Source organism: Pteropus vampyrus, unplaced genomic scaffold, assembly GCF_000151845.1.
Source record: "Pteropus vampyrus isolate Shadow unplaced genomic scaffold, Pvam_2.0 Scaffold267, whole genome shotgun sequence".
Lineage (NCBI taxonomy): Eukaryota > Metazoa > Chordata > Mammalia > Chiroptera > Pteropodidae > Pteropus > Pteropus vampyrus.
The window spans coordinates 837,699-852,305 of NW_011889048.1; the positions used below are offsets into that span (position 1 = coordinate 837,699).

General features: G+C 62.8%; 2 protein-coding genes across 2 annotated transcripts in view; both read right to left on the reverse strand.

Annotated features, from left to right (window-relative positions):
• Nucleotides 1–5,441: 5,441 nt before the first annotated feature.
• On the reverse strand, nt 5,442–12,559 carry GZMM (granzyme M). The gene is made up of 6 exons (XM_011375221.2): nt 11,282–12,559; nt 9,982–11,251; nt 7,465–7,624; nt 6,403–6,538; nt 6,050–6,313; nt 5,442–5,717 (listed from the first exon to the last, which is right to left on the reverse strand). The coding sequence occupies exons 2-6, from the start codon at nt 10,037–10,039 to the stop codon at nt 5,526–5,528; spliced, it is 810 nt and encodes a 269-aa protein (XP_011373523.1). The 5' UTR covers nt 10,040–11,251; nt 11,282–12,559; the 3' UTR covers nt 5,442–5,525.
• A 945-nt stretch (nt 12,560–13,504) lies between these two features.
• Nucleotides 13,505–14,607, reverse strand: part of CDC34 (cell division cycle 34) — a 16,476-nt gene continuing 15,373 nt past the window's right edge. Inside the window, exon 6 of the mRNA XM_011375242.1 lies at nt 13,505–14,559. Coding sequence (XP_011373544.1) covers nt 14,346–14,559 — 214 coding nt within the window. The 3' untranslated portion in view covers nt 13,505–14,345. The remainder of the gene's footprint in view (nt 14,560–14,607) is intronic.

Below are 14,607 nucleotides of genomic sequence, written 5' to 3' on the forward strand. Positions count from 1 at the left end.
TTAGTTGTTCACTGAACGTGGGCGCATCGCATGGTAGGTGAATTAACTCAATTAAAAAATAGGGTCACGTAAGTAAGGGGGGCTGCTTTCTGTAAGGTGTCAGGCTGCTGCTTGCAGGCGATGACGTATGCCGTGACACAGGAATGAGGAGACGCAGCTGTGGGAAGGGGTGAGCGGTACGTCTGAGAACAGCCGGCAGGCAGGGGAGGCGGCGTCCAGCGAGGAGGCTGGGCATAGCTAGCAGAGTCCCAGCTGTGGTGGACGGCCAAGGAAAAGGCTGGAAAGACGTAGCAGAGGGACCAGAACTTGCTGATAAAGGAACTGTGGGGGAGGAGGCCACTCCTGGGACACCCACCCTCGGGGCCCGGGCACCTCAGAACTGCCCGAAGCCCTGGGGCCATCGGGCTTGACAAGGCCACGGGGCTGCACAGAGCAGAGTCGAGAGCTACGTGCAGAATGATGGAGGAAAACAGCCAGCTGGCTTCGGTGGCCCTCCAGCCCGGGTGGGTGGATTTCCTCAGTCCTGTACCCGCTGTCCTCTCTGGGCTGGGCTCAGGACAGATCTCGTGGGAAATAGCCTTCGCCTTTGTTTGCAAAGTGAAGCTGGCCTCCTGAAGACCCAGTTTTCTGGTCTCCTCCCTGGAAACCTGCCCTGTCCCCTCCCTGTCCCCAGATCCCCGCTCTGCACAGTCCCGGCCCCACCGTAGGGCAAGAGGATCCGGATCCCTAAGGCTTCCAGGACCACTCTGTCGAGGGTGGCCAGACTTAGCACATCAAAACGCAGGACACCCAGTGAAACTTGAGTTTCAAATTTTCTTAAATCATTCATTTTTTTGTATAAGTACATGCCACGCAGTATCTGGATGTACGCACGCTGGGAAAAAAAAAACCCCGAAAAGATCAGTTGTATATCTGAAACTCAAATCTAACTGGGCGTCCTGTATTCCGTCCAGCGTCTCTGACCCAGGTGACAGCAGCCTGCCCAGCACCCTTCATTTCTCCCATGGCCCTGTCACTCTGGCCTCGTGTCCATCCCTGCTCCTTGCTGCCCTCAGCATTCCCACGCCGCCCCTTCGCCCCTTCGCCTGTGAGGGCTGGTGCAGGTGCCATCTGTCTGCAGCGGGAAGGGGGTGGGGGAGCCCTGTTTGGCTGTCCTGGACCTGCCCCCGCGCCAGCGCTGTCTCTGAGACGGGCCTGGACCTCTTCCTCAGACAGGATTCCCCACCAGCTTTGCTCCGGACAGCAGATGGGTCTCCCTGGTTATAGCCACGTTAAGAAGGCTCGAGCCTTTCCCTCCCCTTCCAGTAAAAGCCAAGCCCCACCCCCCACCCGGCCAGCTGCCCCCGGCCCTGGCCCTGCTGTGCCTGTCGCCCGTCCTGCCCTGCCCAGGTTACTGCCTGGCTTCTCGCCTGTGGCACTGGCTGCCTCCTGGCAAAGGCCTCTCCCAGCCTCCTTGTCTCAAGTGTGCCAGCCACCGTCCCATCGTGGGGTGTTGGCTTTGGCTTGCTTGCTTTCTCCCTTTTCTTGTGGAAATTTGCCAGCTCAGAGACGGGGTGGGGGTGGGGAGAAGGGCTGGTTCATTCTCCTCGCATGCCCCCATCCTCCCCCATCCCCCCCATCCCGAGAGGCTGCAGCTTGACTGCCCCGGGCACTTTTCCAACAAGCTGGAGCTCTGAAATCCAGCCCATCTCCAGGCTGCGACTGACTGACTGCGGGGTGTGGGTTCTACCCTCAGGGTGCAGGAGGAAATTTAGGTTGCTCTGAGCCACCAGTTGGTGCTGCTTCGTTCCAGCCGCCTGGGGACCGTCACTCAGTGGCAGGGTCGTACTCGCCTTGCTATCTGTCCCCTGAAACCTTCAGAGACCAGAGCACGACCCCCTCAGCCGAGGGTGCTGGCCGGGTTGTTCCCTCTGACATTTTCGGAAGGTCAGCGGGGCGGCGCTCTGAGTCCTCAGGCTGGACCTTCCTGCCAGCCTGGAGGGGAGACGCACAGCATCTCCTTCCAGCCGATGGCTCGTCTTGTCCCTTTAAGCCCCCCCACCAGGCCTCCTACTCACCTGGGCGTGGGGTGGGGACCTGCCTGGGCCAGGGACAGACAGCTGAGAAGGCGAGATAAGCTCCTCCCTAGTGCCCCGGCCCTCCAAACCCTGGTCTGGCCTCCACTGATCTCTGTCCACGTGGAGCCATGCCAGGACCCTGCCCAGGGGACAGGGAGTCCAGACCAGGCGCGTCCACAGACAGGAAGTGGGTGAGTGGGTGTCAGGGGCTGGGGAAAAGGTGGGGGTGACTGCTGGTGGGGACGGGGTTTCTTTCTGGGGTGACAGAAGGTTCTGGAACTGAATGGAGGTGGTGGGCGCACGACACTGTGAATGCACTAAAATCACTTTAAATGGGCGAAGGATACAGTCTGTGCCCAGGGCAGGCCGCCCCAAGATGTCCCACCGTGGCGCACTGATCCTTTTGAGTTACAGTTACTCAAGAAACTGCCCGTGCCAGAGGAAAAGCTTGACCTCTCTGCCCCGCTCCAGCAAGAGATGGAGCCCCCCCTTCCCCCCAGAGCCGAGAGCCAGGGCCGAAGAGCCGCTGTGAACAGGGCGCCCACCTGAGCCCACACTTCGGTGAGGGCCATCTGCAGGCCCGCCGGCTCCCCCAAGTGCCCGGCCACCTGTGTGAAGGGCTGGGGAGCCGTCCCCATGGCGTCTGGGAGCCACGCGTACCCCACGCACCTTGCGCGGACCGGGGCCTCCTGCCGTCCCGGTCTGTGTCGGTCCGATCGCTTTATTCCTAGTCCAGCCGTGACCACTCAAGAGGAGGGGAGGGGCCATTCTCCTCCCCGACGGTTCACCGAGAACTTCATCACGATTGTAAAAAGGTTTTTGAAACGTGCAGGAGAAATTGGAATCGGGGTGGGATTTCCAGTGCCCTCGGCGAAGGCCGCACGGGGCGATGGTGTGTGTCGGGGGGGGTCCCTCCCGGGACTGGAGGCCAACGAGACAGTGCAGGGCGGAGGGTCCAGAACTCACTTCCAAAGGCCTCGGCCCCCAACCGTGCTACATGGCCGCGCAGGCAGACGTGGCAAAAACAGAAACCGGAAAGGTGCAGAAGCCAAGGTCTCGGTGGATGGCCCCCACTTCAGGCGCCAGTCAAGTCCAGGTCGTCACCGACCGGCTGCAAGTCGGAGGCCCCCACGACCCCCACCTTGGTTTTGACCGATTTGCTGGAGCAGCTCACAAGCTCGGGGAAGGGCCGAGTCGCAGGCACCGGCGTGTTACAAAGGGCACGAGGAAGGACATGTGGGCAGTAGATGACGAGGTGCACAGGGTGAGTGAGGTGCAGAGGGGTCCCGGGCGCAGGCGTGTCTGTCCCCGCAGACCCGGGGTGCGACTTTGCGTGGACCCCCTTCCTGCCCGGAGGCCGGTTGCAGCCTCCTGACCCCCGAGTCTTCCTGGCTGTCAGCTCCGTCCCTGGGGGCTTTCCACAAGTCACCTCCTAACCCAAACCTGTGTGGTCGAGGGGGCCTGTGCCAGGAATGGGGTGGAACCCAGACAGGGATTTCTGATCGCGTCCCAGTGTCATGGTTGGGTTGGTCAAATGTCTCCAGGCGGACGTGACCTGAGTGTGTGCTGTGCACACCGGTGATGCCTTGGTAGAAAGTAAAACGTGAAAAATGCACAACCCCCGCCCCAAACCTCAGTCCTGGGGTGGGTTATCTGGTCGTGAGAAAACAGAGATAAGACGACTGAATGTCACGTGGGGTCCCGGATGGGGTCCAGGGACAGAAAAGGGACATTCGTGGGAACCGAGGAAAGTGTGAGTGAAGTGTGCACTTCGGTTCATCACGATGCCTCGCTCTCGGTTCGCCGATGGAGACGGCGGCGTGTACCCCTCGCTCACGCACATGCCCGCGGGGGTGGGTGTGGGGCCATGGCTTGCCCGGCCACTCCTCTGCAAATCTGCAACTCGGAAACGGTTCTAAAAAGTGAGGTCTAGTCAAACAGATAGATAAGACCTGTCCAGCAAGTCACCAAACAGAAAAAGAAAAAAGAAGAAACGTAAAGAAAAAGAGAGAGAGTCTGCATCCCCCCCTCCCGCCCCGCCCGTCTGTGTGTCTGTACCCCTCCTCCGGCTCCGTCTAGTCACTGAGGAAGGAAAGGGGCTCCTTTTGTATCCCGAAGCTTCGCAGAGGCCTGGGGTTTAGTTAAGTGCTCGGGGAATATGACCACTTTTTGTATCGGAGGAAAGAAAAACACTTGCCTTTTGCGGCGAGCCCCACGCCGGGGCTGGTGGAGCAGCACAGAGGCACCCACAGGCGTGAGGTGACAGTCAGAAAAAACAGGGCCAGCAACTGGCTGAGAGGAAGCGGGAGGGAGGCAGTGCGGGGTGGGGGCCGGGGGGTCAGGGGCGGGCCTGTTCCCGGGAAGGTCCCCAGCCCTGTGGATACAACGTTTCCTTTTGATAAAACCTTGGGACGAAGATGTCAGATGTGCGACCGTTGCCTCCTGAGGAAATGGGGCGGGTGGGGGCCTGTCTTCGCCAGTGTCTTTGCCCAGGGCGAACTTTTGTCTCTTTATTTTTCATGTACGGTAAGAACTGCAAAAGCTGAATTTAAGGTGCGACTTCGCCAATGTGACACCAGCCACGTGCCTGGGGCGGCAGAGACCCCGGCCCACTCGGGCCTCGGATACGGCCAAAAGGAGTGAGGAGGGACCCCCCCCTACCCTGCTTACTGTCCTGCCTTTGCAAACGGGGGGACAGAGACACAGAGGCCCATTGGCTGGGGCTTAGGGCGGGCGTGGGGGCAGCGACAGGCAAAGGGCTGCGGCTCTTTTCGGGGTGATGAAGATGTCCTCAAGTTGACTGTGTCGGTGGCCGTGCGTCTGTGAATTTGCCCAGGCCACTCAACTGCACTGTAAGTGGGTGACGTGGGTGCTACGTGCATCCTGTCTCAACAGAAGCACGGGTGCCAGGGGCTCAGGAAGGGAACGGGGAGAGACGCTAACAGGCACAGACAGGGCCCCGTTTGGGGGTGATGAGAATGTTCTGGAACTAGAGAGTGGTGGCGGTTGCACAATGTTGTGAATGTACTAAAAACTTTGTGAGCTTTTACAGGGTGAATCGCCTGGCGTGCGCTCTGCCTCGCACTGTGAAGATGTCACTGGCACAGTAATAGGAGGGAGGTTCTGGGTGTCTGCGCAGTGACCCCCGCCCCGTCCCCCAACACCTTGCCACTCTTTCTCCACGCTCCTGCTGCCGGCCCCCAGTGCTGGCCGATGCCGCCCCCTGCCGGCCCCTGGAGCCACTCCTGGGAGAAGCCCACCGCGCCTGCCCCCCCCAGGCCAGACTCCCCCCAGCAGCCTCAGAAGTGCAAGCTCCTCGCACAGCCAGCCCGGCCCAGGCGGGGCCGGAGTCCAGGCAGGACTCCTAGGTCTTTTCACCATGGTTTATTGATCCCCCGCGCTGTGGCCAGTCCCCTCTTGGCCCCTCCCCACAATCCTTCAGGGGGTGGGGGTCCCGGAGCAAGGCAGTCAGGGTGATCCTAGAGCTTCCGGCGCGAGGCGGGCAGGCCAGCGCCTGATGGTCTTCTTGATCCAGGACACGTAGGGGGCCACAGCGGTGGCCACGGGAGGCTTGAAGATGTCGGTGCAGGATGTAGAGCTGAAGGACAGGACTCCGGCCAGGTGGCCTTTGTCGCACACCAGGGGCCCGCCCGAGTCCCCCTGCCGGCCGGAGGAAAGCAGGTCACCTCTGCCCACTGGAGGGGCCCGACGACCCCGCTGGCTGCCCCCGGCCCCGCTGGTCCGCATCTCCCTCCTGCCATTTCCTTCCTGCCGGACCCTTCACTCCCATCCCGCCCGGGGCCCCGGCAAGCACGCGTCCGTGTCACCACCATCTTTGGTGCTGGAGCTCAAACGTGTGCTGCTCCCTGACTGTGTGACTGAGGGCGAGTCACTCAACCTCTCTGCGCCTCCGTCTCTGCGTCTGAGAACGGGCGAGGGGCCGGGTCGGCCCTGGCCAAAGGCTGCCACCCTCCCCGCCCTCCCCGCCTCACCTTGCAGGGGGCCTGGTTCTTGGCCTCGGCCGCCAGGCAGACCATGCCGGGCGCGATGCCACCGTGCCAGAAGCGACTGTTGTTGCACATCCGGGTGTCCAGCACACGCACGTCCAGCTCCCGCAGCGCTCTGGCCAGCTTGCCGCCTTGCTGTGTCAGCCCCCAGCCGGCCACACTGCACCGCGCCCCCACGGCCACGGCCTGGCGCCCTCGGGGCAAGGCCAGGGCCTGGATGGTCCGGCTGCGCCTCACCTTCCCGTCCAGCTACAGGAGACAGGAGGGGCCAGGTGGGAGGGGCCGCGGGGAGGGCCGCCTGGCCACGGGGTCACCTGCCCCCCGCCCCCCGCCCGCACCTGAAGCAGCGCCAGGTCGTTCTCCAGGTGGGGGGCCGGCTTGTACTCGGGGTGCAGGATGGCCGCCCTGGCTCGGAAGGTGAGGCCGGGGTCTCTGAGAGTGTGGAGCCCCAGCACCAGCCTCAGCTGCTGGGTCCTGCGGGTGACAGGATCAGGGTGTGAGCTGTGGTCTTCCAGGCCGGACCCTGCCCTGCTCCTTCTCATCCTGTCCCCACTCTCCTCCCCCAGGAAACTGCCTGCTCCCAGGACTGCCCCAGGCTCCAGTTTGGTCCTGGCCAGGGGCGGGGCGTGTGTCCGAAATGCAGACCCCAGGCCTGAGACTCGTCTTGGTGGGCTCCCGCCGCAGCCAGTGCCTACGCGATGCCGCGGTGGTTCAATCCGCGGCTGGCACGTGGGCGAGGCTGGGCCCGTCGAGACCAAGCCTTAGAACTTTGCCCGAACTACAGAGAAACAAGCTCTTCCCACAGGAGCTGAGGGGGCCCGTCCTGGCCACCACGTGAGAACCTGACAATGCGGCCAAGGGACACAGCGGCAGAGCTGAGAGACAGGCAGGCTTCCGGCCGCCTCGTGCGAGCAGCTGGATCAAGCTGTGCCTGAAGCCCGACGTCCCACTAGACGTCTCAGTTCCCTGAGCCAACAGATCCCCTTGGTTCAGTCAGCGGGTCTGGTCTCGGCTCTTCGTCACTGCCGACTTGGAGGTTGGGTGGAGCTGGCACAGGTCTACTTGGCGGCTTCCCGAGTCGGTTCTGCCGCCCTGTGGGCCAGCTCCACACCTGTGGCCACAGCGGGAGACCCATCCCTGGGCGTCGCGAGAGGCCCAGCTCCATCCAGCTGGAAGGCCCTTTGTCATAGCAAGTGCAGCCTCCCCGGGAATCCCTCCCCGGGCCTAATGTCGCATATGTCACACAGGCTTGCCTCAGCGACCACAGGGTGCAGGAGGGGGCCGCCCGTGATCCACGGCCGCTTCAGTCTTTCTGGACCCACCCCTGGGTGAGAATGGGGGACTGTGGGGTAGATTCATGGATGCCTGGGGTGACGGGGGGGCAGGGCAGGGTCACTCACCGCTGGGCCACACAGTGGGCAGCTGTCAACACCCACTGTGGGTGCACAAGGACACCTCCACACAGGTGGGAGCCGGCTTTACGCAGCGAGACCATGTACGGGCGGGAGTAGGGGGCAGCCTCATGCCCCCCAATGATGTGGGTCTCAAATGTGTCGCCTCCTGGGGAGAGGGACAGAGAGCCAGGTTAGGGCTGGGTGCCCCACCCCCACCCTGACCCTGCCACCCCAGTCTGGGGCCTGGACCCTCACGTTTACTGCCCTAAGACGTCCAGGTCGACGGTGGGGCCATCCTGGACCTCCCCGCCCTTCAGCCCCACGTCCTGGTCACCAGTAGGTGACCCGCCCTCCTTCCGCCTGGGCACCACGGCACAGCCCCCATGCAGTGAGAGGAGCTGCTCCAAGTGGAGAAACGGGGCCCCGCGCCCCCCGGCGGGGTGTAAAGTGAGACGGCCACCGTGGAAGCAGCCGGCAGCTCCCCTGAGCAGTAAAAACACACCTCCAGACAAAAAGCTCGCACACATGCGCTCGGTGGAGGTCACTGAACGTCCATCAGCCGATGGTGGACATGCGTGTGGCCGCCCATGCGCTGGAGGATCGCTGGGCCGTGAGAAGTGGGGGAGGCGCTGACACTCACCATGGCGTGGACGGACCCCGAACACCTGGCGCCCAGTGAGAGCCACCCACGTGGGCCACGCGGGATGGGGGGGGGCTCCACGCACGTGGCACATCCAGAACGGGCACGTCCACAGACAGGAAGTGGGTCGGCAGTTGTCAGGGAAGTGGGGTGGGGGTTGGGGGTGACTGCTGAGGGGATCGGGGCCGCTTTTAGGGGTGATGGAACATTCTGGAACTAGACAGAGGTGCTGGTTGCATAAAACTCCAAATGTCCTGAAAGCCATTGAATTATACACTTTAAAAGGGTGAATGGTATGGCACGTGAATTCTATCTCAGTAAAGACGGTGTAAAGTTTGTTATAAAAACCAATCCTAAGTTTAAAAAGGATTGATACAAAAGCTTTTTAATGTAAATCAAGTCAAAATCTTTTTGTGATTCCCATGAGTCATGGCTGAAACATCCAAACTCCCCCTGACCCCGGAGGCTCCCATCAGCGAGCCCGCCTCCTTCCCAGGCCCCCTCACTCTCCTCTCCCAGCGGCTCAGGCCTCCCTGCCTTCCCCCCGAAGCGCTGTATCCCCCCAGCAGGGCCGTTCTGGCGGCCTTACCTTCCCTGCCCACCCAGCTCTGCCAGGCCTGGCTTCCTCACTGGGTGCCTGCTCAGGAGTCTTCTGCTGGGAGATACCCTCCTCACCACCCCTGCTCTGTTCCCTTCCTCGCGCTCACCCTCCCTGACACGGTGGCACGCAGGGACGTGCTTACTGGTCCCCCAGGACAGCCTGGGCCTGTGCTCAGTAAATATGGGGGGTCGGCGGTGGATGGAAGGATGACAGGGAGATGATAGATGGATAATGGGTAGATGAGAGGTGAATGAATGATGGATGGAAGGAAGAAAGAGAAAAGATGATGGGTGGGTGGTTGGATCCCTATCCCCCTGGGTCCCCAATTCGTCACGGAGCCATCTCGCTCGGTCTGGCCGGAAATCTGGGGTGCCTGCCACCCCATCTCCTTCCATCGCACACTCTCAGGCAGCCAGTCCCGGCCAAGCGCATATGGTTTGGGGGGGCAGCCAACAGGGGCTCAGATTCTAGCTGTGTCCCCCAGGGGTGGCCCTGGGCAGGCCGCCTCATTCGTGGGGTGTGGTTTCCTGTGGTGCACTTGGGGTTTTGTACGTATGTTCGTAGGGACTCTGCGGCCGGGTGCTGCTGGGAGCCAACGGCCCGCATCTGCCCCACAGGGGACCTTTGTGAATCCTCCCTGATGACTGTCAGCTTCCCCAGGTCATCAAGGTGACCGCACCAGGAAGAGCACGTGAGCCTCCATGGCTCCTGCTGAAAATGCACAACCTAAACCCAGTCTCGGGGACGCAGCAGACAGGCCCACGCGTGTCACAAATGCCAGCGTCACAGGACCCAGGGGGAAAGGGAGATGGGGCAGACGACCACGTGCTCCCTGCCAGGCTCGTCCCCACAGAGGACGCCGTGGGGACACCAGCGAGCTTTGAATGAGGCCTAGATAGGCACCCGACGCCACCGAGTCCTGCTGGGGTTGACGGGAACGCCCTTGTCCGCAGGCCTGAGGGGCAGAGCCCTGCAGCTTAGTCCCCAGTGGCCCGGCAAAAATAACGTGTGTCTACGTTTTGCACACACACGGGGGAGAGGCGACGAGGCAGCTGAGGCAGAATGTTGACAACTGGGAAAAAATCTGTAGGATTCCCGTGACTTCTCTGTTAAGATCCGATTATGCCAAAGCGAAAAACACCTATGGTGTCTGTCCTGCAGTAACCGTCCCTCTGGCCCAGTCCCCCTGCCCAGCCTCGGCTCCTCGGAGCGGCCGACGTCTCCTGCTCCGAAACCCGCCCTGGACGCTGGGTGCCAGGCCCGCGGCTCCGTCCCCACTCACCTGTCCACAGGACCCCGGGGGCCACCAGCAGCCACAGCAGAGACAAAGGGACCTCCATGGCACTGGGGGACTCGGAGCGGGTGCCGCCTGGGCCTCTCCGGCCCCTTCCTATGGGGAAGTGACTTTCACAGCCTCGTGCCCCGCAGCACACGCTGTGGCCGGTTTCTTCAGAGCGTCTCAGAAAGTGCTTTTAGAAGGTGCTGCCTCTGTGCAGGCGAAACCACAGAAACTCCTCCTCTGACACCCCTGTTGTGCAACCCCCACAGCACACCCGGCCTCGGGGGGGGGTTTTGGTGTGGTTTCAACGTGATGGTTGTCTTCACCCCATTTTTCTTATCGTTGCAACGCGACATAAACTTTACCGCTCTAACCATTTGTGAGGGCACAGCGCGGCGGCCTTGGGCACACTCACGTCGCGCAGCCGTCCCCAGCGTCCACCTCCAGGACGTCCTCATCGTCCCACACTGACACTCTGTCCCTGTTACACACTCACTCCCCAGCCCCAGCCCGTCACCCACCACCTACTCCCTGTGTCTGTGAATCTGACTCCTCTGGGGACCTCCTGGGAGTGGGATCGCACAGGACGTGTCCTTCTGTGTCTGGTTTATGTCGCCGAGCACAGTGTCCTCAGGGCCCACCCACGTTGAGCAGGTGCCCGTCCTTTCCAGGGCTGAGTACCCGTCCAGTGTGTGTACGGACCTCACCGTGCTCCCCTAGCCCGTCGCGGACGCTGCGGCTGTTGCTGGCCTCTGGTCATTGTGACTGAAGGCGGTACCAAAGTGTTTGGGACGGCGGGGGAGCCCACAAACCCGAGGCTCAGCTGCGTGTGGTGCCAGCTGGACCACCGAGGTCTGCCTTGGGCTCCCCGGAGCTCTGGCCTCCCCCTCCAGGCCCACTCCTCAGACCTCCCCGCATGTGACCCAGATCTGCCAGTCAGTGTTCTGTGCCCTGGCTGCAGGGTGGCCCTGGGGGTGACTGGAACCTTTCAGAAACAGCCCTCACTCTGTCTCTGCTGGACTCAGAGGAATGTCTGCCTGGGGATGGCCCCAGGGTGACAGGGACCCACCTGAGGAGGCCCACACGGAGCAAGCTGAGCTTGCCGCTGTAACAAGTCACCATTCAGGGCCTGATGCCACACAAACATCCTCTCAGTTCTGGAGGCCAGAGCAGTCAGAGGGCCTCATCGGGCGAGCCCCATGTGTGAGCAGGGCCAGTTGCCCAGAGGGTCTGGGGAGGGGCTGTTCCCTCCCCAGGGAAGGAACATGAACACCTTGCACGGGCTCTGGAAGGCCATGGACACCTTTGGGGTTGCTATTCTGCTGACCGCAGGTTGGAGAGATAGAGTCCCAACAGAACCAGTGCCTGGATCCAGCTGTGCCTGAAACCCCCACTTCTTCAGTCACAGAAACCGGCGTAATTCCTTTCGCTCGAGTCAGTCTGAGCTGGGCATTTTGTCCTCGGCTACTGAAAGGGTCATGACAGATAAAGAAGAGGGGGCCGATGGGCCGGCCCAGGGGCCGGGGCTCTGGACGAGAGCTCCTGCTCATTCTCTCGCCCGATGGCATCAGGCACATGAGGCTCTGGGGTTCTGTCTCCACCCAGTAGGGTGTGTGAGGCTGGGGTGACTGTCAGCCTCCGGTTGTGGCGGCTCCAGTGCCGACAGAAGCCCCCATTCTGGGGTGCGAACGGCTCAGGTACGATACAGCACGGCCGCAGTACAGCCTCGCCAGCCTGGCCTGGGAGAGGTGGCCCAGAGTCACAGCTCGGCCACGGCAAGGCAGCTCTGCTCAGCCCCAGCGTGAGAAGACACCTCCAGCAGAAAGTGAAAGTGCCCAGGGGGCCAGGGAGGCCGACTCACAGAGAGAAGTCCCCATCCCTGGTCCCCGACTGGTCCTTCTATGCAAATGAGGGCTCCCAGTCCTCACAGTCTGATTGTTGCAAAGGCACAGGGATGAGTTAAAATGAAGCCGCTCCAATTGGTCAGTGAAGATGCAAATGAGTATAGCTGTGCGGCTCTGGTTGGACAGGTTGAATTTTGGTCCTAGGAGCTCACCTATAAGGGGCCGCCGGGGGCTGGCAGCCCAGTCTGTGGCTTTTCCCTGGCGTGCACCTTGGGTGAGAGGCTCCTGCAGGCAATGGCTGCTGGCTCTGGCTATGAATTTGGCACAGTTAACCACCAGGAGTCCGTTTTAGCAGGTATATACTTCGCGGGGTCAACGAGTTTAACGAGTATTTATAAAGTGTGTTCACGGGTCCAATCTTGTTTAATCCTGACGGTCCCAGGAGCCAGGCTCCATTAGCGTCGGGGTGGTCAGATCTAGTAACTGAAAATAGAGAGTGCCTGGTTCAATTTGAATTTCGAGTAGACAGAATTTTTTTTTGCAGAAACTGTGTGGAAACTCCTTATAGTAGAAACGACTCGCTGTGCACCCCAAATCCTGACCTGACTGGCAACTCTGATCTTTGGCCCGTTTTGCAGCTTAGGACAGGTTCCGACAGGGGAAGCCACTCGTCCTTGGCCAGGACGGGACGGGACTGGAACCCGGATTCTCAGACACCGCTGCCACGGGAGGCTCTGGCCCGTCTCCCCCAGCCTCGTGCACCGTGTGACTGCTGAGGCTGGTCGGACATGGCCGTGCTCCTAGGTCCCTCGCCTTGGAGCCTGTGCCACCGTGCGTGAGCACCGAGTCTGGCCTCAGTGTCACCCCACCCCAGCGCCCAGCGTGAGGGCGCCTCCAGGAGGCCCTAGGCCCCAAGGTCCAAGTCACCTAGACGGTGAAGGGGGCAGCTGCTCGGTTCCAGGCCGCAGAAGCTGAGCACGATGGTGGCAGCGCCGTTGCCCAGTTCAGGAGGCCCGTTCTGCAGCAGCAGCGGTGTGGGAGGAGGGCAGGGGCCGGCCGAGGGAGACCAGCTCGAGGCGGGGCCCGGGGCCCAGCCCGACTGGGACAGAGGTTGGCCGACTTGCCTCCACGTGGCGGGCGCTCGTGGGACGGCCAGGCCCTGGAGCTGCGCTCCCCAGCAGCCCGGCGAGGGGCAGAGGGGCCGCGGGAGGTCGGGGGGGTCCTGGGTCCTGACTCCAGGGTCTCCCACTGTCACACCCAAGACTGCCAGCCACTTGCTGGGCTCACAGAAAATGCAGCCCCGGGAGGGAGAGCACTTTACACCACGGTGACACTTGCCGCAGCCACCTCTAGGTGCAGAGGCTGATGGCCTGGACTCGGTGTCTGCACAGTGCTCGGAGGGGCACACGCCATGGCCCCACGCAGGGGTCCAGGGACGGCTGTGGACGCTCTGAGGGCTGGCTGGGTGGCCGGTCGCGCACAGCAGGGCTCAGAGTGACCGAGGCCGGGAAGGAGGGGCACAGGTGTGGCTGCCGCAGAGGCCGGACGGCGCTCAAACCCACCGGGAACGCAGGCCGCGGGGCTGGGGACGGCGAGGGGTGTGTCCGCCCAGAGTGGCCCCTCGATGGCCCCACGCCGCCTACCGGCCGGGGTAAGCGAAGCCAGAAATGACGACGACTGAGTGAAACCGTCCACGTTTTAATGTAGGAAAATCATTCATGTTAGAAAACAAACAAAACCGTGAGGCCCCTTTGGGGAAGCCGGCCGGCAGGCGCCCCGAGCGGCGTGAGCCCAGGCGCACGGGCCACGTGGGTGGGACGGGGCCCGGGGTGCGCCTGTCCCCCACCTGCGCAGGGGCATCCAGGCTCCAGCCGCAGCGACAGGTCAGGCCGGGGTCACCGAGGCCTTCGTCCTGGTGACGCCATCCGGCCCCGAATCCGGCCTGCAGAAATGAAGCCAGAGGTCCGAGTGACACCAGGGAGACGCCGGGGGGGGCACCTGCAGGAGGGCTGGGGACTGGGGGCCGTGGGGCACGCCTCAGCCTCGGCAGAGCACCCCTGGCGGCCAGGCCTGGCCCGGGCCCGCGCACGCGGGCACCGCAGCCACCGGCCCCCGAAGTCCTCTGGGGAGGCCAAAGACAGGCTGCCTCTCTGGCTTCTCGCAAAGTCGTTTTATTTAGATTCCAAACAAACCAAAGCAGAGAGAAGGGGCGGCCGCCAAGTGAGTCCGTCCTCTCGCGAGCCGGGGGACCCCGGGTCTCTGGCTCCAGCTAGCGGGGCTGCACACGGGGCCGGTCCGGGTCCTTAGGCCACCGCGGCCCCAGGCGCACGTGCTGGGCGCCCAGTACAGGGGGCGCCCAGTACAGGTGGCGCCCCTGCTCGGGGGCAGAGGACAACCCAGAGCAGACGCGGGAGGGGGGAAGCCAGACCCCGGAGCCGGCGCAGGCTGCGGCCGCCTCCCCGTGCCCAGAGCCCACACAGCGGCGAGGTAAAATCTGTGCGTTTATTTGGCGGGGACGCGGTGTCAGGACTCCTCGGTGCCAGAGTCGTCCTCGTCGTCCCCGAAGCAGCTGTCGGCCTCGGCCTCGGCCTCGCCGTCCTCGTAGTAGTCGTCGTAGAAGAGGTCCGAGCCCTCGTCGGGGGCCGGGGCCTTGGTCTTCACGCAGTACTCAGCCAGCGTGGTGGGCACCTTCACACCGTCCCGCTCCGCATCCACCTTGGTCCCCAGGACCTGCTTCCTGGGGGGAGACGGGGCGGGGCGTCAGGACCCACAGCCGGCACCTCTG